Source organism: Triticum aestivum, chromosome 7A (assembly GCF_018294505.1).
Source record: "Triticum aestivum cultivar Chinese Spring chromosome 7A, IWGSC CS RefSeq v2.1, whole genome shotgun sequence".
In the NCBI taxonomy this organism is placed as follows: domain Eukaryota; kingdom Viridiplantae; phylum Streptophyta; class Magnoliopsida; order Poales; family Poaceae; genus Triticum; species Triticum aestivum.
The window spans coordinates 684,426,584-684,452,190 of NC_057812.1; the positions used below are offsets into that span (position 1 = coordinate 684,426,584).

At 47.8% G+C, this 25,607-nt stretch overlaps 2 protein-coding genes across 2 annotated transcripts; both read left to right on the top strand.

The window, feature by feature from the left end:
- Positions 1 to 618: 618 nt before the first annotated feature.
- LOC123153730 (glutamine--tRNA ligase) lies at positions 619 to 21,078 on the top strand. Its single transcript, XM_044572705.1, has 21 exons — positions 619 to 759; positions 8,041 to 8,088; positions 8,181 to 8,252; positions 8,387 to 8,486; positions 9,221 to 9,316; positions 9,407 to 9,468; positions 9,554 to 9,655; positions 9,744 to 9,833; positions 10,026 to 10,178; positions 10,267 to 10,322; positions 10,638 to 10,815; positions 10,934 to 11,131; positions 11,208 to 11,306; positions 11,382 to 11,440; positions 19,681 to 19,756; positions 19,839 to 19,975; positions 20,094 to 20,193; positions 20,286 to 20,381; positions 20,565 to 20,665; positions 20,792 to 20,897; positions 21,001 to 21,078. The coding sequence occupies exons 1-21, from the start codon at positions 619 to 621 to the stop codon at positions 21,076 to 21,078; spliced, it is 2,148 nt and encodes a 715-aa protein (XP_044428640.1).
- A 1,186-nt stretch (positions 21,079 to 22,264) lies between these two features.
- LOC123149308 (cryptochrome DASH, chloroplastic/mitochondrial) lies at positions 22,265 to 25,543 on the top strand. The gene is made up of 12 exons (XM_044568939.1): positions 22,265 to 22,723; positions 22,818 to 22,957; positions 23,045 to 23,272; positions 23,373 to 23,513; positions 23,626 to 23,817; positions 23,892 to 23,938; positions 24,044 to 24,120; positions 24,270 to 24,345; positions 24,428 to 24,497; positions 24,600 to 24,723; positions 24,831 to 24,880; positions 25,147 to 25,543. Exons 1-12 carry the CDS (start codon positions 22,291 to 22,293, stop codon positions 25,348 to 25,350), a joined length of 1,782 nt encoding a protein of 593 aa, XP_044424874.1. The 5' UTR covers positions 22,265 to 22,290; the 3' UTR covers positions 25,351 to 25,543.
- Positions 25,544 to 25,607: the final 64 nt, after the last annotated feature.

A 25,607-nucleotide genomic window follows, 5' to 3' on the forward strand; every position in this document is an offset into this window, starting at 1 on the left:
ACCCCCCTGCTTCCCCCTCCTGTTCGGTTTGAAAGCCTGATGTCCCTTCTGTTTCGTGCCTGGATTACTACGTGTTTACATGTGGATTGTAGGAGGTGTTCCATCTATTGTCCTAGTATATAATATTCTCATCACCCTGATTGCAGAATGCCGTTGTTACATTGCTCTGTTTGCTATTGGGTGGAGTATCCGGTCTATGCCTCCCCACCTGCAAATTAAATAATTAATCATGGATACACTTATGGAAATACATAGAGACGAATAGATCGACCACATGAATTATGAATGGTCTCATTGGTTGCATATGAATCAAATAGCCCTGACACAACCTCTCGAGACAAGTAGCTGGTATGTAAGGGGACAACGCTGTATGGTTTCATTCTGAGTTAATGGAACCAGGGAGAGGCCTCCCTATTCATCGAAAAAATAGCCCTGACACTTGTTTTTGAGTGTCAGTGAAGCCGATTGTTATCCTAGTATTTCTATTGCTCATCGGAGCTATATACTATGCTTATGCCATCTGCTGAAACAAGCTGACTATTACTTTAATGTTCTCACATTAAGCGCCCCGGGTCCTAGCTTCGTCCCGCCCCTCCCGCTCTGGACCTGCCCTGCGTCATGGGCGCCGGTGGCAAGGGATATAAGGCCCCGACCCTGCAGCTGGAGAAGCTGCTGGCGCTCGGCCTCGACCAGCGCACGGCGGAGAACGCGCTTGTCAACAGCAAGGTCACCGCCAACCTAGCCGCCATCATAGCCGAGGTAAAACTATTGCTGCAAGTTAAATCAGTGCCATTTATCTCTTCAAAGCATACAATGTTTCCCCTTAGGACCCTCGCATGTCTCTCGCCCTCGCTCTCGCGATGCTGCACCTCCCGCCCGCCATAGCCGCCGCCGCCCCCGCAAATCCGGCACCGCAGCATGCCTCCGCGTTGCCGGGAGGCGCGGACGCCGACCGCACCCACACCTCCCCTACCCCAGCCACTTTCCCCCGCCACCTACGAGAGATTCCCCGAGGTTCTGTGGCTAATCTCTCCGATACCGCAAGCAGTGCTCATGGTGACTCGAGCGGCGGGGTGGAGGGAGCGCGCAACCAGGATTCGGGATGCCACCTTCGAGTGGATCCGGTGCGTGCAGGAGTGGAAGGCGGCGGACCAGGCGGTGGCGACGGCAACCGAGCCGGTGGCGAGATCTGCAGCTGTGAAGGTCGCGGAGATCTGTCAGAAGAGGGCAGAATTGGAGCAGAGGAAGCTGGCGCGGTGCATCTTCGAAGAGGCCACACTGGAGGAGAGAACAAGGATGCCCCCATTTCCGCACTCGCCGCCGGCGGAGTTCATGATTTGGGCACGGGCAGAGGCGAAATCAAGCAATCAACGACGGGCGCTCCGATGGGAATGCATCCTGGGCGTGCTGCCACCGAGAGATTGAGGACTACGGTGAGGAGCGGGGGCCGCACCAACCCCCCTCCGTGCCACGACGCCCTCGAGCCGCCGTGGTTTGGTGACCGCGGTGAGGTTCCTTCTGGCGCTCGTTCAAGGTCACGCGAGGGGATTTGTATCCCTGGGAACTAGACGACTGCTGTGATTCATCGAATTGAAAGACAGGCGACTGCTGGGCGGAGCTTGTGCTCAGAGAAACAGGGGCTCTCGCCAGCGGTGACGCAAGGGCCACCGAAGTTGGGGGAATTTTTTCCTGTAATTCAAACAGGTCTGGCCCTGCGGAGTGGCATGAGCCCTATTGTCACGTCGCTTCCACCAATCAAGTGCAGACGGGTGAAAACGCCTTTGGAGTTTACGCATTCTGCTTAGGGAGACGCGGATGAGGCTATATCTAGGGTTTTCGGACAGCTTTGGTCCATTCCCTCCCCTCCCCGCCGCCACCCCCATCCTCGTCCCCCAAGTCGAGCTGCATCCACCCTGGGATGGCTCAGGAAGGATTTAGTTCGTGCTGGTTGTTTCTCCCCGTCCGATTTGTTCTTGATCAAGAATCTCCGGCTCTTTGATCCTCCACCAATACAACTCAAGATCGTCAGAGAAGGGATTGGAGGTGGTTCCAAATCCTTTGCTCAGGTGGTTGCCATGGCGAACAAGGGTGCGCCAAGCGGAGTGCAGAAGCAACATGCTCCACCCCCGCAGAAGAACCCAGCTCGTCGTCAAGGGACCGGTGGGGCGCGTCCCAATCCCGTTGCCCCTCCCCCCAAAGGCGCTGCCCCTCCCCAACAAGCTCTGGTAGCGCCTCCGCCGCCGGCTCCACCTGCCCCGCTTGTCCAGATCCTCGACGAGCGGTACAAAGACATGGTATGTTTCAATTGTGGCGGCCCTGGTCATTACGTGGGTAACTGCATTCAGAAAAAGATCTACTTCATCTGCGGACTGGAAGGCCACAACGTGAACAATTGCGCTGCCTGGGCTCAACCCCATCCAGTGGCCACTTTCTTTGGAAGCTCGGCCCTGGGGTTGGGGTTCTACCATATCGATGCACCAGTGGGACGTGAGGCAAACTGGCTCAACTTCAGGAATTGTGGAGAGGTCTGGGTGATGAAAGGTGAGATCAACAGGGCAGATCTAATCAAGAACCTGTCGGGCATCTTTTGCAAGAACAAGAACTGGTCCTGGCAAGTCAGACAACTAGCAGATAAAAAGTTTCTGGTCAGGTTTCCCCCCTGGAAGGATGTAGATGAGCTAATTGAGTTTCCAGCCTTTGAGCTGCCCATTGATGGAGTTTCAGTGTCTGTGGAGAAGTGGACTGGGGCGATCGACCCTTTCAATGAACTGACTGAAGCTTCGGTGATTGTAGAAGGCCTGTCTTCTAAATGGTGCACGTGGAAAGTTCTATCACAGATTGCTTCATGCTTTGGGATCCTGGTGGACCTGGAATGGAATGGTCTGATGAAAAGTTTCTATGAGAAAGTGAGGATTAAGATCGCTTGTAGAAACCCAACAAAAATTCCCTTTGAGCGAATCATGGAAATGAGGAAGAAGTTGTACATTCTGTCTTTCACTGTGGAAGGGTTCGAGCAAATTGGTGCTGATGGTCCCAATGATGACAATGGTCCAACTGATATAACTGTGGATGAGGATAACAAGGATTTTGAAGATGAGGAAACTGACAGGGATATCCTTGACGATGGTGAAGAACCTATCGATGACCTGGACCTGGCCAATAGGACTAACAAAGTGAAATCTCCAGTTGGGAAACAGAAGAACGATGAGGGCAGTGCTTCCTTCCATCCTGCTATCTTGGCTGAAGCTTGCATTTCTCCTATGAAAGTGGACAAAGTGACAGATGAAACACCACAAGTACAAAACGATTGCTCTGTGATACCTTTCTCTGATGCTATCAAGGTCTTAAGTGTTCCCAGCGCTGGGGTCGTGACAGATCTGCTCCCTCTGCAGTCCAGGAGTGTTGTGTAACTCCCTCGATGTCCATCCAGAAAAAGTACTGCTCAGAGTTACTGAAAGAGTTAGATGATGTTGATTCTGACACTACTAGCGAGGCTGCTGATTCTGAAGAGGAGATGGGCACTTTGGATGCTTCTGTGGTCGATGGCCTGAAACTTATGGCCCTGGTGGAAAAACTGCCCCTTCCCAATGAGCAACCTGCTAACAAAAACAAGTGGGGCCCAGTGATTGCTACAAGGCCAAGTACCAGAACTCACAACAGACAAAATATCATGGAGAAGGTTGCTGCCTACAAAATGAAAAAGAACCTGGAGGTCCCCAACACTTTCAAAAGTAAGTCTTTTACTTCTGAATCTACATCTAGTTTAGGAGCTTATGCTTCTGTTGTGAACATAAAAATTGGGGATACTGATAGTGAAAAAGATCAGATCATTGATGACTTGATTAGAGGTGAAACTGAAAGGTGTTTAGTTTTTGCTTCTAAAAACCCTGAGATATCTTTGCCTGACAATTTAGACACTGACATCTATGGGGAAAATGAAGTTTGTACTCCTGTCAGTAGCATTCCAGACAAAAACACGTTAGGGGGCACTGCTGATGCTGTTTTTGACTCTGGGAATGCAGTAAGAGGTGGACTTTTTAGTCTGACACACCCCTTTAAAATACCATGATTGGTGTCTTTTGGAATATTAGAGGTTTAGGGCAAAAAGGTAAACTCCAGTGCCTGTCTGATTTGGTTAGTAAATATAAACCTGATTTTTTAGGTTTTCAGGAAATTAAGAGAGAGACTTTGTCATACGCCTTCCTTAACACTTTAGCTGGTTCCACTGCTTATGAGTGGCATATACTCCTTGCAGTGGGCACTGCTGGTGGTATCCTTGTGGGTACAAATTCTAATTTCTTTGAGGTCCTAGATGTAAATATGAAAAATATTGTATTAGTGTCACCTTGAAGAATAAGAATGATGGCTTCTGTTGGCACCTGGTGGCAGTATATGGGACAGCATATGCTGTGGATAAAGTAGATTTTATTGCAGAATTGCATGAGAGCATGGAGGGCTTATGCTATCCAGTTTTATTTGGGGGAGACTTTAATCTAATTAGGGAGGCCAAGGAAAAAACCTCAGGCAATATCAATAACTCTTGGGCTTTTCTGTTCAATGATTGGATCAACAAATGGGGGTTAATGGAGTATAAACTGTCAAATAGGGTTTTTACCTGGAGTAATAACCAAGATAACCCAATTTTTGCTACTATTGACAGAGTTTTCTCTGCTACTAGCTGGGATAGCCATTTCCCTCTTACTTCTCTGTGTGCCCTGCCAAGGGTTGGGAGTGACCATGCTCCCATCCTGTTAGACTCTGGGGTAGGTGCACACCAGCTAGGCCTTTTAAATTTGAGAAATGGTGGATTGGCAGCCTGATTTTCAAGCTCTAGTTGAAAAAATATGGGCTACACCTTCCCCTTTTACATCTGCCATTGAGACCTGGCAGTTTAAAACTAAGCTTTTTAGGAAACAAGTTAAAGGTTGGAGCATTAATATTGAGGCTGCTATGAAAAAGAAGAAAAAGGAGCTTCTCCAGGAGTTTGATATTTCAGACATTTTCTCTGAACAAAACAGAATTAATAGTGAGGATATCCTCAGAATGAAACAAATCAAGGAAGAGCTTCATGAGATTTGGAGGAAAGAAGAAACTGCCATGTGGCAGAGATCTAGGGACAGGAAAATCAAAGAGGGAGATAGGAATACATCATACTTCCATGATGTGGCTAATCAAAGAAGGAGGAAGAATCAGCTGTCCATCTTAGAAGGCCCTGATGGACCTGTATACTCTACCAAAGATATGCTGGAAGTGGCAACTAACTTCTATAAAAACCTTTTTGGGTTTGAACCTAAACCTAACATTCACCTGGATGATCATTTTTGGTTTGAAGAGGAACGAGTGACTATAGCTGAGAATGAGATATTAGAAAGGCCTTTTTCAGAAGAAGAAATTAAGGAAGCTATTATGGGCTCATATGCCAATGGAGCCCCTGGGCCTGATGGTTTATCCTTTATTTTTTACCAACATTTTTGGGATATTATTAAAGGAGACTTTATGGCTCTTGTGAGGGATTTTGAGAGTGGGTCTCTGGATATCCAGAGGTTAAATTACTCTATAGTCACTCTCATTCCTAAAGAACCAGATGCTAAGAATATGAAAAAATTTCGGCCTATTTGTTTAAGCAACTGCTCTGTGAAGATTTTCAGCAAAGCCATGACAAATAGGTTTCCCCTATAGGACATAGGCTGCTGGCCCCCTGCCAGTCTGCTTTTGTGCGAGGTAGATTTATACTCGAAAGTGTGGTGTCTGCCCATGAGGCTATTCATGAAGTTCATAAATCTAAAGAGCCTGGGATTGTTCTCAAGTTAGATTATGAAAAAGCACACGATCGTGTCAACTGGGATTTCCTAGTGGAGATGTTAACTTCCAGAGGTTTTGGCCCTAAGTGGATTAGGTGGAACTTGTCAATTCTTAAACAAAGTTCTTTCTGTGTTAAAATTAACGATGTTCTAGGTCCTTATTTTGTGGGGGGGGAAAGGGCTAAAACAAGGAGACCCTAGTTCCCCTATGCTATTCAATTTGTTGGCAGATGTATTCTCCCGAATGCCGATGAAGGCGGTCAATAACAATATAATATCTGGGATTGTTCCCAATATTATCCCACGTGGTCTTATCTGCTTGCAATATGCAGATGACACGATATTGTTTCTCAACCCTAAAACTGAGTATGTAAAAAACTTAAAGTGGTTGCTTGCCTGTTTCAGAAACCTTTCTGGGTTGAAAATCAACTATGATAAGTGTGAAGTAGTGCCAATTAATATGAATACTGATGAGGCTAAATTGTTATCCCAAATTTTCTACTGTAAGATGGGAGATTTCCCTCTCAAATATTTGGGGGTTCCTCTCCACTACCTTAAACTAAGAAGGGAGGATATACAATACATTATAGATAAAATCATCAAAAGGATTTGCGGTTGGAAGGGGAGGTTACTCAGTTATGAGGCAAAACTTGTACTACTTAAAGCATGTATCACTAGCATTCCAATGTACTTGATGTCTGTGATAAAATTTCCTAAATGAGCTATAAATGCTATTACATCTCAGATGGCTCACTTCTTCTGGGGTGACCAGGGAGATGAGCACAAATATCATCTTGCTAAATGGGGAATGATTGCTCAGAAAAAAGAGTTTGGAGGTCTGGGGATTCCCAACTTAAGAGAGTTCAACATGGCCTTGCTAGCCTCTTGGGCAAAAAGATACTTCATAAACCATGATAATGATTGGGGGAGACTAATTGATTATAAATATAGAACTGATAAACCCAATTTACTTTGGGCCAAACAGGGTGTAGGGTCGCCCTTTTGGAAAGGGGTTACCTGGGCTTTTGAGGGTATTAGACCTTTTTTCAGATGGAACTTGGGAAAAGGGGACAAAATCAGTTTCTGGGACGACACTTGGGCTGGGGATTCTTCCCTGAAAACTCAATTTTGGGAGGTATATGAAATTTGTCAGCAACAGAAATGTGTAGTAGCTGAGGTGTGGGATGGTACTAATTTGAAACTCACGTTCAGTAGATGTGTGGATTCTGGCTTTATGAGTAAATGGCATGACCTGATTCAGGTAATCTCTACTAAGACCTTAACTGATGAGGAGGACCAGCCTGTCTGGCTTTTGGAACCATCTGGGAATTATTCTGTTAAATCCTTCTACAACATGATAAACTGGGGAGGGGTGTCTACCCCAATTTGGAAAAACTTCTGGAAAATTGTTGTTCCCAACAGATACTTGGTCTTTTTGTGGTTAACAAATAATAACAAAATTCTTACCAGAGACAATTTAAGCAAAAGAAGGGTGGTTGATAACTTGTGTTGTTTGTTTTGTAATGAGAATGAAACTGTTCAGCATTTATTCTTTGATTGTGTAGTGTCTAAGCAAATTTGGCTTGATGTAGCTGATACTTTTAGTATTAATATCCCAAAAGATATGGCTGAACTATCTTCCTTTTGGAAACTGAACAGCAAAACATCTGTGATTAAAATTGCTTGTGTTGCCTCCATCTGGGGGATTTGGACTATGCGTAACGACATGTGTTTTCAGGGGATATCATGGACAAGTACCCGGGCGGTGTTGGGACGGATCAGCTCATCTCTACACCAATGGAAGATCCTATGCAAAGGCGACCAATCGGTGCTGCTCCAACGCTGCCTCCTACTCCTGGACCGACGAAGAGGCGAGCTACTCAGGATCGCCTGGGCTGGGGGCTGAGAGCGTGCTCAAAAAGGCCCCGGGGCGGGGATGTGCTGAAGGCTCATTCGGGGTGACTGGGATCATCCTGTCCCCCGTGTGTGCGCTGATGAACTTCTAGAGTGTGTGAGTTTTGAGCTGCCCTGCGTGGAGCGATTGAGATCTACTGTTATAGTTTGTGGTGTGGGGTGTTGCGTAAAATACTATCTGGTTTGCTGCTTCTTGTGAACCCGGATGCTGTTAACAGTCTGGGTCTGTGCTATGCCCCGTTTTTAATAAAAAGTGGGGTGGGGGGAAACCCCTTTCGATAAAAAGAAAATGTTTCCCCTTTTAACTGGATTTGCCTATGAACAGGTTGGTATCACTTGTTGTGACAAGTTAGTAGGGAATCTCCTGTATGCCGTAAGTATTTTTATTAATTTTTTCTCTACTTTATACAGTTGAGATTTTTGATGTGTGACTTATGAGGATGCACTTGCTCGTGGATGAAATAGGTTGCCACTAAATACCCAAACAATGCACTTGTCCATCGTCCTGCTCTCATCGACTATATTGTGTCCATGAAGGTAATATCTGCCACCTTTTTCATTCTTCTTTTTACATTTTCGGGAGTGCGCATGAAGAATGGACACTTTGTTTCAGAGCTCATTTGTCTTAGTTTTGTTAATCTGAAGTATTTCATTATGTCACTATTTTTCAGATAAAGAACCCTGCACAGCTAGACGCTGCTCTGTCATTTCTTACTAATGTTGGTCCTGATCCTTTGGATACTGGGAAGTTTGAAGAAGCCTGTGGTGTAGGTATGTTGTGCGCAACAACAATATATACGCTTCTAACAATTTTAACTAATGCATGTCACATTCACGGACAGGACACTAAGATCATGTACAGTGCAAGTGCTTAGAGAGATGTTCAGAAAGATAAACCATTTTTTTACTTGCAACGTAGGATAGTCTTCGTGCTTACGTTGATGGATGAGTGCTTGATTAGGCACCAATGTTTAGGAGGTGCTTATTAGTTTAACTAGTACTGTTAATATTATATAATAAATATCTGGAGTAGATGTAATTCACATATTTGCTTAATGATGTGGCAGCCATTCTGCTGCTTGGCCATGGCAGCTGCTCTTTAGTCGCCGGGAGAGTTAAACCCGGTCAGGGCTATAGTTGGGGAGGGCTGTCCCTGGATGGCCCTCCTGGGTAGTGCGCTGCGGCCTGCAGTTTATGGCCTTGCTGTAATCTGGGTGGCCATCGCCGCTTTGTAAAATCTCTCTTCCTATCTTAATAAAGATTGGCTTCGGCCTTTCGATGTGGCAACATTCTCTGTATGAACTCACACACCTTTCAGTCTACATACCCTAAGAAAGTCTATGATGGTGACTCGATAATGTGGTTGTTTGGATGCTACAATAATATAGGACAAGTTTGCATTTTGATGATCAGATATGAAAGGAACACCTTTCTCTGAAGCAGCATATTCAGTCAATTCTTTCAATTGGCCGCCTTATTGATTGGAGTGCAATGTGTAACTGCAGGCGTGGTTGTTTCAATTGAAGAGATTCATTCAACTGTCACCAAGGTTCTACATGAAAATATGGAAGCTATATTGGAGCAGCGTTATCATATAAATGGTTGTCTTCCAATTCACCTTTGTATTACACATTTTTTTGATTTGTTACTTGAGGGAACTGATCCTTCATCCTGTGTTATCCTTCTTCCAGTTGGTAACCTATGCGGACAGGTTAGGAAGAGACACCCCTGGGGTGATGCTAAGGCGACAAAGGTGCAAAACAGTGCTATAGATAAAGCACTTGCTTATTTGGGTTGTATTAACTTCAGTTTAACCTCTTCATATTTTGCTCATACAGGAGGAGATCGAGAAAAGGCTTGCAGAGATATTGGGTCCAAAGACGGAAGCTGACAATGTAAAACCAGTAAAAACAAAGAAAGGAAAACCAGCAAAACCTGAGGTTGGTGCGCTGAAGTAGAGCCTTTGGGTTTAATAAAGTAGGGCGATTTAATTATTAATTAGCTACCTGTGCTTTCTTTGAAATCCAGGAGAAAAAGGTTGCAGTAGCTACTGTTGCCCCACCATCTGAGGACCTGAATCCATACTCGCATTTTCCTGAGCAGGCAGAAAACAACAAGGTATCATGAACTGTTGAGTTAAATCAATTAAATGTCTGTTATTGTTATGCATATAAATTCTGCAAGTACTGTTCTCTGATATCCCCATATGTTAGTATTGTTCTTCTAAGCGCTATCATTGGCTGTTCTGTTGGTTGTCACTTGTAAAGAATGCATGAACTTAAGTGGTTTTGATTTCTTTGCACGAGCTAGGTTCATACAGAAATATTCTTCAGCAATGGGAACATATGGAGGGCACATAACACAAAGGAGATTTTAGAGAAACATCTTATGGCAACTGGTGGAAAAGTGTCGACTCGTTTCCCTCCAGAACCTAATGGATATCTTCATATCGGTCATGCCAAGGTTTTTATAATCTTCATGAAAAGCATTTCCATATATACCACTTCCATGGAAAGTGGAATAGTATGCTTACATTCTTCATTTGATGCAGGCTATGTTTATTGATTTTGGACTGGCTGAAGAGCGGAATGGCTATTGTTACCTTCGGTAATAACATTTGTTTTTTCTTTTCATTTGGAACAATCTTTTCCTGCTTGCCATGCTATCCTTTCCTGGCTATGTTTACTGATTTTGAACCGACTACTTATTTTAGTTGGGTCTGTCCTGACCGAATACTGCTTCAATTTATGTTTCTTCTCTTACATTATATACTGCATCTATTTAATTATATATTTCCATATTCGATCTGGAGTTCTGATTATTTTTGCTTGGTCTGAAAGTGCTTACATAGAATTCTTGCTGCTTTAGTTCTTCCGCATTCTCATTCATGACAAAATGAACTGCTGTCTATCTGAAAAACAGGTTTGATGACACAAACCCTGAAGCTGGAAAGATGGAATATATAGACCATATCCAGGAGATAGTTCATTGGCTGGGATGGGAGCCCTATAAAGTTACATATACAGGTGATTATTTTCAAGCTTTGTATGAGCACGCAGTTGAGTTAATACGGAAAGGGCTGGCCTATGTAGATCACCAGGTTCTTTCTCTCCTCCTTTCTTTATCATGGTACAAAAATTTAAAAGGAGGAAATGAGCATGCATATCGAATCCTTGAGAAATAAGATGTGCAAATGCTGACTGGTATATGATTTCCAGACTGCAGAACAGATCAAGGAAGGCAGGGAAAATAACTTGGATAGTCCATGGAGGGATAGACCTATTGAGGAGTCACTAAAGTTATTTGAAGACATGCGGCGTGGGTTAATTGCTGAGGGCGCAGCAACTCTGCGAATGAAGCAGGACATGCAGAATGATACCAGAAACATGTACGACTTGATTGCATACAGAATAAAAGTAAGTTGCAAAACTCGTTTTGTGAATTGAATGGCCATATCTTATCAATACATAACTAATCCTTTATGCCATATAGTTCACCCCCCATCCACATGCTGGTGACAAATGGTGTATATATCCAAGCTACGATTATGCCCATTGCATGGTGGATTCACTTGAAAACATTACTCATTCGGTAATTTTCCCTTTTCAAAATAGCTTTGGCTTGTTTAAACTATAACACGACTAACTGAGTGTGGTTATTCATTAGCTGTGCACGCTTGAGTTTGACATACGACGTCCGTCGTACTACTGGGTACTTGTTTTTTTTTTTTTTGGAAAAGGGGAACGCCCCGGCCTCTGCATCAGGAGTGATGCATACAGCCATCTTATTTAAGAAGCAACAAAAAGTGCGTACAAAATTCCAAAGTCTCTAACTGAAAACAATAAAAAGCAGCCCACACAGAGCGCAGAAGGCTAGAAACACTAACTAGCCAATAAAGGAGCCACAACCGGCTGGCTATATAGATAGGGAAACTAATTGCCTATCCTATTACATGACCGCCATCCAAACCGGTTGAAGATATCCCGAGCAACCATCTCCCACCGGGTAGATCCAGTAGCCAAATGCTCCCTGGCCTCCATCGGAGTGAGTAATGACCATGAACGGATCAGCGCCGTAGCTCGGAAGATAACCTTCAAAAAATGAATTCGTGATGATCTGTTAAAAACCAAATCATTTCTGCACAGCCAGATGGTCCATAATAAAGCGCAGACTCCAACCCGAATATGTCTTGCTATTGTAGAGTCAAACCCATATAGCCAATTCCCAAATAAAGCATTAACAGTATTCGGTGGAGTTATATTAAAAGCAATGTGGACCGTCTGCCAGAGAACCTTGGCCAGCGGGCAATCAAAAAAGAGATGTTCAATTGTCTCATCTCGATCACAGAAACTACACCTAGTAGGTCCTGTCCAATTACGCTTTATTAAGTTGTCCTTTGTTAGAATAACTTGTTTATGAACAAACCACATAAACACTTTTATTTTCAAAGGTACTTTGACATCCCAGACACTCTTGGACGTTGGAATGGAGCTTGTATTAATAACATCAGTATACATAGACCTGACTGTAAATACCCCAGACGTAGTCAACTTCCAGCGTAATTTATCCGGTTGGTCAGAAAGTTGAACCTCCATTAGTCTCCTAACTAACTGGAGCCAAACCTCCCAACGATTACCCGCTAATGACCGTCTAAACTGAATATTAAGGGGGATAGATTGAAATACCGTTGCCACGAGTACCTCACGTCGTTGAGCAATACGATATAAAGACGGATACTGAATGGCCAGAGGTGAGTCGCCCAGCCAAGCGTCCTCCCAGAAACGTGTAGTTGCCCCATTGCCAATGACAACTTTTGTCCTATTGAACATTAATTGCTTGACTTTCATGAGCCCTTTCCAGAAAGGCGAATCCATCGGCCTAACTGTTACCTGGGACAAAGTCCTAGTCTGGAGATACTTGCTGCGAATGATTTGCGCCCACATAGCTTCCGAACCGCTAGCGAGCTTCCACAACCACTTACTAAGAAGGCATCTGTTCTTAACCTCAAGATTCTCAATGCCAAGCCCGCCTTGGTCTTTGGGTCGACAGATGATATCCCACTTAGCAAGCCGGTATTTTCTTTTAAGCTCATCACCCTGCCAAAAGAATCGTGATCGATAGAAGTCCAGTCTTTTCCTCACTCCCACTGGAACTTCAAAGAACGATAAGAGCAACATAGGCATACTCGTGAGTACCGAGTTTATCAAAACTAATCGGCCTCCATATGACATGAGCTTACCCTTCCAGCAGCTCAGTTTCTTTTCAAATCGATCCTCGATACACTTCCACTCTCTGTTTGTTAGCCTACGATGATGAATCGGAATGCCAAGGTAGGAAAAGGGCAGACTTCCCAACTCGCACCCAAACAGTTGCCTATAAGAGTCATGTTCGTCTTTAGCCCTACCAAAGCAGAACAATTCGCTCTTATGAAAATTAATCTTTAACCCCGATAATTGTTCAAAGAGGCATAACAACAACTTCATATTTCTCGCCTTGGCCAAGTCATGCTCCATGAATATAATTGTATCATCAGCGTATTGAAGAATGGATACACCTCCATCCACCAGATGAGGTACTAAACCACCCACTTGACCATGGTCTTTAGCCCTTCCGATCAATATTGCTAACATATCCACCACGATGTTAAACAGAACGGGGGACATTGGGTCGCCTTGCCTGAGGCCCTTATGAGTCTGGAAGTAATGACCGATATCATCATTGACTTTAATACCCACACTCCCTTTTTGCGTAAAAGATTCAACCTGATGGCGCCAAGCCTCATCAAAACCTTTCATACGCAATGCCTGTTGAAGGAACGGCCACTTGACCTTGTCATACGCCTTCTCAAAATCCACCTTAAAAATTACCCCATCTAATTTTTTAGAGTGAATTTCATGGAGCGTTTCATGAAGGACAACTACCCCTTCGAGGATGTTTCTGTCCGGCATGAAAGCAGTTTGGGATTGCTGTACCACAGAAAGCGCAATCTGTGAGAGCCTGTTTGTCCCGACCTTGGTGAAGATTTTGAAACTAACGTTAAGAAGGCAAATTGGCCTGAATTGCTCAATTCGCACAGCCTCCGTTTTCTTAGGAAGCAATGTGATAGTTCCAAAATTCAACTGAAATAGTTGAAGCTGTCCAGAGAAAAGATCGTGAAACATAGGTAACAGATCCCCCTTAATAATGTGCCAACACCTTTTATAAAACTCCGCCGGAAACCCATCCGGACCGGGAGCCTTGTTGTTTTCCATCTGTGCAATCGCATCGAACACTTCCTTCTCCGTAAATGGGGCTAGCAAGATATCATTTTCGACAGCCGACAGTTGAGGAACATCCTCAGTTCGAGACTCATCCAAAGTTACACAATTAACCTCTGGTGGTCCAAATAACTGCCTATAATACTCGGTGATGTAAGTTTTTAGATTATCTTGCCCAACAATAGTACCCTCATCCTGCTCAAGTTGGAAGATACGTTTCTTACGGTGCTTTCCATTAGCAATGAGGTGAAAGAATTGAGTATTAGCGTCCCCTTGAACCACTTTGTGGACCTTGGCTCGCAACGCCCACTTCAACTCTTCCTCACGGAGAAGTTCTTTCAGCCTCTTTTCAGCCTCATGTTTAACCTGGATCTCAGCAGGCAGCAGAATCATAGATTCGGCTTTAGTGTCGAGGGCCTGTATAAGAGAAAGGAGTCTATCCTTCTCAATCTTATACACCCCACTTAGGTGCTTAGCCCACCCCCGTAAAAAGCTTCTTAGATGTCTTATTTTATTCTGCCAACGCTCGACCGCCGTCATACCCCCGACCCCCTTAGCCCATTCCCTGGCAACGAGGTCTAAGAACCCTTCTCGTTCGAACCAGGCCATTTCGAAAGAGAAGGTGTTTTTGTTTCCCACATAGTTGGACTCCCCGGAGGCGACAAACAGTGGTGTGTGATCTGAAATTTCCCGCGTTAAAGCTTGTACCGTCACCAGAGGGAACTTCTGTTCCCACTCCACGCTGGCGAGAACTCGGTCTAGCTTTTCATAAGTCGGGTTTGGCAACGCATTAGCCCAAGTAAACTTTCTACCAGAAAGTTCAATCTCCCTCAGGTCCAAACTCTCAATAATAGTATTGAACATAAAGGACCATCTCCCGTCAAAGTTATCGTTATTCTTCTCCTCTTTCCTCCGAATGATATTGAAATCACCCCCGACCAACATTGGAAGCTGTTCGGACCCACAAATTCGAACAAGATCCGCCAGAAACTCCGGTTTAAATTCGGGCTGTGCAGCTCCATACACCGCCACCAAAGCCCAGTCGAACCCATCAACCTTTGACCTAACCCGAAACTTAACCGCAAAGTCACCCATTACCACACTCCTGACCTCAAGGGAATCACATCTCACTCCCAACAAGATGCCTCCCGATCGTCCATGTGGCGGTAGGCAATGCCAGTCGAAATCAACACCACCCGCAAGAGAAGAAAGAAACTGCGGTGAAAAATTGTCTCTTCCAGTTTCGGAGAGAGCAATGAAATCTAATCTGTGCTCCAAAGATGCCTCAGCAAGAAACCTTCTTTTAGCCAAGTCCTTAAGACCTCTACTATTCCAAAAGATTCCTTTCATAATTCATCATGGAATTTTTTTGCCGTACGAATCCTAGCGCTTCTACGTACCGCGGATGCTGGATACACCTTTCGCTTCCACTTACGTTTAGATTTGTCATTGTCCACCATCCGGTCCTCATAACCGGGCAGTGTTGGTTGAAGGACGTCAACCTCTACGTTGGTGTCCTCCTCGTCTGGCTCATTACAGGATGGTGCAAGGTCCGCACACAAGGTGTCTAGCACTCTTACTCCCAACATACCAATCTCAGCGTCAGTCATAGGACGCACAGCCGCTAGGTTTCGAATGGTTTCTAATGCGCGATCCGCCTCCAGATCCAAAAGATCATTAACCGAGTTGGAAATTTCAGCATTATTATTCCCTAGCGAAATCCCTACTTGAGTCGCATTATGAATAATCTCATCCGTAGAAAAATGCATAATGGAATTGGATAAATTGACCGACATACCGGAAGTGGCCTCGATACCACGAAGCTTGGCCGCCCTCGTAGCGCACCTCTGCTGCATGTCGTCAACCTCCGGATGATCCAGGAGACGGGAACTCATCCGCCGCCCCTCGGAGACCGGATCAGGGATTCCGCCAAATGCAACAACCTCCTCCCGAGAGGCACCAGTCACGAGAGGAAGTGCCGGACGGCTCCCACCTCCGGCAGTCAGGGGGCCAGGGGTAGAAGGTACCGGGACCACCTGTCCAAGCACTCCTTCCGCCCCGACCCTCAGTGCTGTTGGAGTCGTCATCCCGCCAGCCGAGAATGAGGGATGGCCCGGGATCACCCTCCCCGGACCCCCTCCAATCACGGCAGTCGAAGCCGCCTCCGTCGAAGCCGAAGGGGAAGAGTGTGGGGCCTCCTGCCCCAGACATCCTCCCTCAGAGCCGGCCAGCGCCAGCGCAGTAGGCGTTGCCGGGGCCACCTGCCCCAGACAAGCACCCACCCGCCCAGCAGAAGAAGTAGCAGTCAGCCGGCCAACCGACAAGGACTCGTCCCTCTCAGGAACCCTGATCGCAGCCATCAGGTGATAAGGGATCGAAGGCTCCTGCCTGCGACCCCCCTCCAAGCTCGTAGTCACTACCTGCACCTCAGACGTGCCAACATTATCCAAGGTAGGCGAGATCTCTATCTCCGGACCTTCCTCCAGTCCAGAAACCTCCACTCTCGGACCCTCAAGGTCCAACGCAGGTAAGGAATGCTCGAAAACCTCAGAAAACTCCACCCGCTCACTCCATAGTCTCGGGGGTGCCGAAGCTGGCTCAAAGGTACCAAACCTCAGAGTGGTCGTCGGCACCGAAGAAGGAGGTGCCGTATCCCCGCCGGTGGTCTTGACCCGAGACCCCGGTCCCTTGGCCTCTGGACCAGGATCATCTACCGGAAGCTCCTTGCGCCCCCTGTCATCATCCCCCTCGTGCATATCAACGTCCACTGAAGCAGGTGTGTCGGCAAACAGACTGTCATCCTCAAACTCAATTTGAAGGTTATACACCTGACCGCGATAAGCCCACTTCACCACGTCCGGAACATACTCAATGTCCAGGATACTGACTAGGATGCGAGCCACTCCCTGAGCTCTGGTGAAAGCCATATCTACTCGCTCGGGCTTTCCCACCAAAACAGCCATACTAGCAACAACCCTGGCATCCTGCAAGGGCCTGTGTGGTACCCCCAAAAACCGCAACCAGGCCTGGGTAAGTGGTGTACCCTGAGGCTCACTCAATTTCCACTCGTGGAACTCCAGAATGCCCTCCGTACCTGGCACCTTACACATCCCGAAACTCAATAACCTCTGTAGATCCTCCACCGATGGAAACTCCACCCTGAACGAGTTTGGCTCAAGACTGACTAACTCCCATAGGAAGTCCCCCGGTGCCAGCTCCCGGAGCCGCTGCACAATTTGGGCCTCAGAGACTTCACCTCTAGTCACTTTTACTATTCCAGGCGTCCCACCGCGCACCTCATCCGAGACCTCCTGCTCCATCAGAGACTCGAAAAACGTGAGCTCTGAACAGAACACACCATACATCATCAGCTTTGGTAGCTGCTCCCTCAAAAGTGGACAAGCCCCTGACTCATGGTCCGGCTTACCACACGTATCGCATAAGACCGCCACACACTCAGCAATGAAGTGGCCTTTGTTGCCACAGCGATAGCATAACATTCTTTCTTTTTTTCGCGCATATTTTGCCGCCCTGTCCAGCTCAGCTTTTTCAGATCCCTCCACTGACATTACCTCAACTTCGCCATTATTAGTAGGAACCGCCTCCGCCAACGCTGTAACGACCTCCATAGCCTGGCAAGTCAACTCAGTATCATCGGAATTTACACCAATCGGTGTCTGATCGACGACAACATGCTGCTGCCTTGGGCGATAGCGACCACCTCGGCCGCCCCGTCCACCACGGTTACCACGAAAGCCACCACGGTTCCTATGAGCTGGTCCGGCCGGCCCTTCGACGAAACCTCCCGTAGGCCCCAGGAAAGGTCTCTCGGTCGAGCCATCACCTTGCCAAGCATGCCCCCGCCCACCACCTGTGGACGAGGATCCCCGGTGCTGTCCGTCACCATACGCATCGATACCATCATCACCCCATTGAGCACGGGGCACCGACGAGTCACCCCCCCTCACCGGAGCCATCTGCAGCTGCGCCTGCTCCAAAGTCGGTGCCGTCGGATTGTGCGACTGCCGAGGCACGAACATCGGCGGTCGGGCCCCGGCCTGCATCGCCTGAGGACGCGGCTGTCCAGCCGGCGCTGGAGCAGGTGGCCGATGACCCTGGCCCGCAGTCGCTGTAGGGAAAGGTGCCGGTGGCCTAAGTCCGCCCCGACCAGCGATAGGAGGCGGGGGTCTACCCGCCGGCACAGCTCCGCGGCCGACCGCGCCTGGCCTGGGCTGGCCGCCGTGCAGAGTTTGTCGGGCGCCAGTTGGCCCCTGGGCCACCTGGTTTGAGGCCGGAGGAGCGGCCGCGCGCAGACCCGAGCGGCCCCGACCCGCGGCAATAGAGGCCGCCTCTCCGCCCCGGCCGCCTCCCGCAGGCTGAGGCAAGCCTCCGCGCCCCACGCTGCCCGGGACGCCGGCCTGAGCGCCGGCCTTGGCCAGGGGAGGGCCTCCGCCCGCCATACAACGAAGCGCGGGCACCCGACGAGCGCGCCCCGCCCCACGATCAGAGAAGCAGGAGCGCAGCCTGGGCAGCAGAACCCTAGGCCGCCTCGAACGAGGAACCTCTGTCGACCCGTCGATCGTGCATGGGGGTGTAGCGATCTGCCCTCTAAAACTGTCCAAGTTAACCTGGGCTTCATTCCCGGTTACCTCAGGCCCACCCAAAACAGAGCCCGGCTCACTCAGAACCGGCCCGTCAGGAAGGCCCTCGAGCGCACAGCCCAGGAGAGCGTTCAAACGCGTCGCCCGCTGTTTCGAGATCGAGATCAACCGACTCGCCGGCGATCTCACCATGGCCGCCGCCGGCACACTGCCAGAACGGACAGGCCTCTTCTTCCGTTTCACTTGAATCCAAGAGTCCGGATGAATCATATCGAAAAGAGTCAGGTTCGGTAGACTAACCTTTGGAAGGGGACCCTTCCATGGTCGGACCGCCGTCGCCGCCGTTCGACGGTGAACCACTCGCCGGACCATCTCTTTCTTCTCTCCCGCATGAAGCCCCACCCTTGCCGGATCTTCAACTGGCAGCACTCTATCCACCGTCGAGGCCACCTCGTCCTCATCATAGCCCGCTTGGAAGAACTCGCAGACTAGGTCAGATGGGGTCGGCGTTGGTGGAGAAGCGTCCGGCTCGCCACCGTCACCGTCCGCATCATCCTCGTCGGCTCCGGCCAGCACCCAAAACCGGCCGCCGACCCGATCCACCACCCCCGAGTGCATGTTCCCGGCGCTCGTCGGCCGGGTGGTTGCGTCGCCCCGGTCGTCCCGGTCGCTCGGAAGGTGGATTACCTGTGCAATGGCCGCGGACGCCTCCCGCATCGTCTCAGGCGTCGCCGTCAAATCGATCATTTCGATCTTCTCTGTGTGAACCTCCTGCAAAACTGACAACACATGGACATCGAAGTCAACTAAAAGAAAACGCATCCCTACCTCGATCTGAACGTCCGCCGTCAGGTAATCGCCGGCAAGGATGTCGTTATCCATATCACGAAGTGACGTCCAGCGCGATGACGGAGAGTGCTGTAGCCGTCCCTCGATCCACCCGCAGCTCGGATCCGAGAAACGAACCACCCACTGATCCGCCATGACCCGGATCTCATCATCCCCGGTGTTATCTTCTGAGATCTCCGGCGGAGGTGATGGGGTCGGCCTCGCGACTGGCGGCCAACGTGCGCCGGACGGCAGCGCGCCCGGCGGATTCGCGTCCGGAGGCCTTGCGGCGCCGCCATATGTTTGGGAGTATTCAAGGCTGAACATATCACATAATGTTATGTCTAAAAGAGAGGTATGTTAATAATTGAGAAACCAGCCTTACCACCCTGTTTGATCTATATTTATGGATATTCATTGTCCTTGTTCTGTTGCAGTTGAATCGGCTTGTGACAGAGAAGTGGGTAGATGGGTGGGATGATCCTCGTTTGTTAACACTGGCAGGACTGCGGCGACGGGGAGTGTCAGCAGCTGCAATTAATTCATTTATCCGTGGAATGGGGATAACAAGAAGGTAAATGAACAAATGATATTTAACAAATGGCTTTTCATGAACTGTGCTTTGTGCCAGGCGCACAATCGCAAAATCTCTGTTTCTGCTACTGATTGCCCTTGGTATTCTTTATGTCCAGTGACAATAGCTTAATTCCTTTCGAACGTCTTGAATATCACATCAGAGAAGAACTTAACAAAACAGCTTCTCGAGCCATGGTTGTTCTGCATCCTCTAAAGGTATGGCATCTGGTTCCTGCTGCAAATCACTCCGTGTCTTCAGCCTTTAGAAGTCCCTAACATATTCATGGTGCCTCCTTTTGCTAAATTAGGTTGTAATAACAAACTTGGAAGATGGAGAAGTCATAGACCTTGATGGAAAGAAGTGGCCTGATGCTCCAGCTGATGAAGCTTCGTCCTACTACAAGGTGCCTCTCTTGTTCAGTATATGATGCGAAGAATAGGTTTTGTTGCTACGGCACAACTTTGTTTAAAATTCTGTTTGGAGAATGCAGTAACGGAAATATTATAAGTTCACTTTATCTTTGGTGCTTTATACGTTTTACCTTATGTTCATGCTTCGTAATTTATTATTCGCTATCTTTTGACAGGTTCCGTTCTCAAGAATTGTCTACATTGAAAAAACTGATTTTCGCCTCGAGGACTCGAAAGACTATTATGGGCTAGCTCCTGGTAAATCCGCCCTGCTAAGGTAAGTGATTCAGAACTACTGTTCTTTTGTGGAGAAAGTTGATCTGGATTTACTTTACTATTCATAGTTCACCTACTCTGTATCGGCACAAATTTACAGTATGGTACTTGTCAATTTAATTGCTAGGTATGCGTTCCCGATAAAATGCACAGAGGTTATTCATGGCGATAATCCAGATGAGATTGTTGAGATTCGAGCTGAGTATGACCCCTCAAAGACCTCTAAACCTAAGGTAACTGGTCACTTAAATCCTTACATTCAAATCTGAAAATTCTATAGTTAGTGAGTTGAGGGAAGCCATAAAGAGATGCTGACTTATTTCGCGGTTCGTTCAGGGTGTTGTGCACTGGGTTGCCGAGCCATTAAAGGTGGAAATAAGACTGTTTGAGAAGCTGTTCTTATCAGAGGTATAGTTTTGCTCACCGTTCTTGCTGTCTGTCATTACAACAGACTTGTGTAGGACAGGGAAGTCACTTCCTTGTGAATGCATTTCTTGCCCTTGTGAATGTTTTTTTTTTGTTTTTGGGTGAGCACTTGTTTCATTCATGTTTCCTCCAGTGCTCACTTTGCCTCCCACCTCAACAACATTATTGTGTTGCACCAAAAACAGCTCGCTTGTCAAGTATTTGTATGTTTATATTTAGTGTGTTCCGGAGATACCATGAGCTAGTTTTTATTACCAGATACACAAAATGGAAGATTTATTCAATTTCCGTAGCACATGGTTAACCACATGCTGTGTTGATTTATTCATTTTCTCAATGTATGTTTGAGAACGATTTGATTGTGCTCAGAAATACCAACTACTCCCTCCGTAAACTAATATAAGAGCGTTTAGATCACTAAAGCAGTAATCTAAACGCTTTTATATTAGTTTACAGAGGGAGTACTCCCCAAGCAATAGAAACGTGTGCCTCATTGAAGGCGTAATGTCATGTCGAAGTTCTTGGACTCCAGTTTCCGGTGGCCTATGGTGGTATTTGGTGTTTCTAGAAAAAATGCTAGATATGTTCTCCACACGTCGCATTGAGGGGAAGTGTCCATGGACGTGGATTTTTGGAACCTGGATGCAACCCAAAAAATGGGCAAATAATACTAAAAAAAATGAAAAAAAAATCTGAACTTCATACTCGCAAGTCTTGCAAGGAAATGACATATGTGATATTCCGAGCAAAAAGATAAAATCAGCGCTATAAAATAAACCATGCTTGAATCAATTTAGAGGCTCATTTTTGTTTTCTTCGCCAAGAATACAACAGATGTTGTTACCTCGCGAAACTTCACATGTGAGTGTACCCCCCTTCCCAAAAAGAACTTCACATGTGAGTGGAACGTTCACCATTTTTGCGGCATGTTCACCTTTGTGTTCTTGTATTTTCGAAATTTAAATCCCTAAGAAAATGATGACAGCAACACGCTGCCTTCCGGGCCCACCCTCATAAACTCTCTGTGCTCCGGCCCACATTATCCATCACCCATATCCCCAGGCTCAAATCCATCCACGTAGCACCACTCACGTCCCCCCACGTGGCACCCCTCCCCGCTCTTCCCTCCACCTTCCTCCCGCCTCCATCTTCCACCCACCCCCCTCAACTCTCAAAAACCTCACCTCCCAGTCCAGAAAAATGCTTCACCACCACCACCACCTCCTCTCCTCCTCCGCCTCCTCCTTCCCTCCCGCCGCCGCGCAATCCCTCCTCCTCCTCCCGCGACAGCCGACCGCCAGCCTGCGCGCCCTCCTCTCCATGGCCGACGCCGCCTCAACCTCCAGCTCGTTCCGCCCCCCGCGCGCCGTGCTGGCGGCGGCGGTGCCGTCCCTGGGCGCCGAGGAGACCGCCGCGGCGGCCGACGAGGCATTCCGGAGGCACACCTCGACGGGCCTTCGGAGGGGAGGTGGCGGCGTGGCCGTCGTGTGGTTCAGGAGCGACCTCCGGGTGCTCGACAACGAGGCGCTGGCGCGCGCGTGGGCGGCCTCCGGCGCCGTCCTCCCCGTCTACTGCGTCGACCCCCGCGTCCTCGCCGGCGCCACCCACCGCTTCGGCTTCCCCAAGACCGGAGGCGAGGCACACCACACCACAGCAAATTTCCACGGCATCGACGACACTGAAGCTCGATTGATCCGACTGACCGACTGACTGATCGATCGTTGCAGCACTGAGGGCGCAGTTCCTGATAGAGTGCCTGGGAGACCTGAAGCAGAATCTCCAGAAGCGCGGCCTCGACCTGCTCGTCCGGCACGGCAAGCCCGAAGACATCCTCCCTGCGATCGCCAAGGCCGTCAGCGCACACACAGTAAGCTAGCCCGTCTGCACAAATCTCACATCCACCGAGCCGGTTGATTGCTCCAGCTTGATACTGAATCTCCGGGTCGATCTCCAGGTCTATGCCCACAAGGAGACCTGCAGCGAGGAGCTTCTGGTCGAGCGCCTCGTGCGCAGAGGCCTGGAGCAGGTGGCCGTCCCTCAAGGACAAGGAGGAGCTTCTGGCCGGAGTAATAAGCCTCTCAGCCCGAAGCTTCAGCTCGTCTGGGGGGCGACGATGTACCACATCGACGATCTCCCGTTCCCTGTCAGCGACCTGCCGGACGTGTACACGCAGTTCAGAAAGGTAGGAGCTCTCCATTCATCCTGACTGCTCTGCAAAGTGCAAACTGTGGTGAGGCTGTTGCTGGCTGTTGTTCGTGAAATGTGATGCTTCTGCCGTGCAGGCGGTCGAGTCGAAGTCCTCGGTCCGGAGCTGCGGCAAGCTGCCGCCTTCGCTCGGGCCGGCCCCGGGTTCCGGCCTGGACGAGATCGGAGGGTGGGGCTCGATACCTACTCTGGAGTCATTGGGTCTGAGTGTGACAAAGGCAGGTTCAGTTAACTGTATTCTATTGATCTTCAGTACCCCACTGTAGTACCCTTTGTGGACATGATTCTGGAATTTCAGTTACAGTTCGTACTGTTTGCCCCTCTATGTAGTCAGAGAAGGGAATGCGTTTCGTCGGAGGAGAGAGCGCGGCGCTGGGAAGGGTCCATGAGTACTTCTGGAAGAATGATCAGGTGAAAGTGTACAAAGAGACCAGGAACGGCATGCTTGGGCCGGACTACTCCACCAAGTTCTCCCCTTGGCTTGCTTCGGGCAGTCTTTCGCCGCGCTATGTTTGCGAAGAGGTGGATATTTAACGTTTTTCTGCAGACATTATCAGCTCCTTCTCTCCTGTGCTAAATGTTTGGTGATAATGCAGGTTAAGAGATACGAGAAGCAGAGAATAGCAAATGATTCCACATACTGGTTAGTCAGTGTGCATTTCTGGCCTAAATTTCATGTTGAAGGTCTTGTAAGGAATGCTCAGATTCACTGTCTGGTATGCCGTTCCTGACACGGCGATGGTTTCAGGGTTTTATTTGAGCTGATATGGAGAGACTACTTCAGATTCCTTTCAGCAAAATATGGGAACTCCATTTTCCACTTGGGTAAGGATACAATTGTCTCTCATCGTAAGAAAATGTATCATTCTGAATTCTTGCTTTCCCAGTTTATTACGAAAATAATGCGCAAATGTTTTATCTGGAGAAAAGGTCACGGCCAGCAAAAGAGCATAATCCTTTTGTGAATGCTGTAGGGGGTCCGAGAAAAGTGGCGTCCAAGTGGAGCCAAGATCAGGCATTGTTCGAATCTTGGAAAGATGGTCGGACCGGGTACGGCATACTCCAAGTTGTTCCATCTTTTTGCTGCTTGCCATACCTTCTGAGTTCTGAATCTGGTCATGGTGAATTTCAGGTACCCTCTTATTGATGCCAACATGAAGGAGCTCTTAGCTACAGGTTTCATGTCCAACCGTGGCCGGCAGGTAACTTTCGACATAGTGCTGATCATCAGCATGACTGCGCATTAGAGTTTAATGCAGGCCATCTTTTTGCATATGCCAATCGTTCAATGATCTTCTATGCAGATTGTCTGCTCTTTTTTGGTCCGGGACATGGGCATCGATTGGCGAATGGGAGCTGAATGGTTTGAAACATGCCTTCTGGATTATGACCCTGCTTCAAATTATGGTAATTGGACATATGGAGCAGGTCAGTGTTTCCTTGTGTCTCATTACTATCTTGGTAGTTCATACTAGATAGCATATAATTAGGAGCTCATGCACACATTCAACTGAATTTTGCTGAAATATTAACAGGAGTTGGCAATGATCCACGAGAAGATCGATACTTCAGCATCCCCAAGCAAGTAAGCAGCAAGACTAAATACCACTAATATCTGAATACTTGTTTTTACCAGATGAACTTCAGTTAATCATGCTACCATAAACCATCAGCATATATTAATAAGCAAGTGAGCATCGCGACATAAGAACACCGCAAAATTATACTAGGTTTTATGAGCATCAGCTTATCGCCTCATAACCATAACCATAAGATGATGATGTCAGAGCATGGTGATCTGCACTACTCATATCTTCAACAACCTGACCATGAGTGAACATTCCTCTGTAGGCCAAGACATACGATCCTGATGGCGAATATGTCGCGTACTGGTTACCAGAGCTTCGTTCACTCGCAAAGGAAAGGAGGAACTTCCCAGGGGCCTCATACATCAAGCAGGTAGTTCCACTGAAATTTGATGGTGGGCATCAGAGAAAAGATCAGCAATTCAACAGGCAGACAAGGCCAAAGAATATTTACAGAAGACAAAAGTAATACAGTGTATGTGTTGATTACCATGGATGAAGAGTCAGTAGGAGATGGGGCAAATGTTACAATAGTTGGTTCAAAAGCAAATGAGAGGTGAAGTATCACAAAGCTTCTGTGAAATGTATGTATCAGTGACAAGGTGAGCTCAGAAGTACAAAACCTGATCCTGATCTTGCTGTACTGACCAACAGTCAAAAGATATGCTGATGGTTTATCGTGACGAAAAAGTAGCTCATAACAGCCAATAACACATCCAGCACAGA

Bases quoted from the DNA above. Each gene is read 5' to 3' on its own strand.
- LOC123153730 (XM_044572705.1), top strand. From the start codon at position 619: ATGGGCGCCGGTGGCAAGGGATATAAGGCCCCGACCCTGCAGCTGGAG. The intron at 8,253-8,386 runs GTAATATCTGCC...ACTATTTTTCAG, and splicing joins ACTATATTGTGTCCATGAAG to ATAAAGAACCCTGCACAGCT. The intron at 20,898-21,000 runs GTAACTGGTCAC...CGGTTCGTTCAG, and splicing joins CAAAGACCTCTAAACCTAAG to GGTGTTGTGCACTGGGTTGC.
- LOC123149308 (XM_044568939.1), top strand. From the start codon at position 22,291: ATGCTTCACCACCACCACCACCTCCTCTCCTCCTCCGCCTCCTCCTTC. The intron at 23,273-23,372 runs GTAGGAGCTCTC...TCTGCCGTGCAG, and splicing joins TGTACACGCAGTTCAGAAAG to GCGGTCGAGTCGAAGTCCTC. The intron at 24,121-24,269 runs GTAAGGATACAA...TGAATGCTGTAG, and splicing joins GAACTCCATTTTCCACTTGG to GGGGTCCGAGAAAAGTGGCG.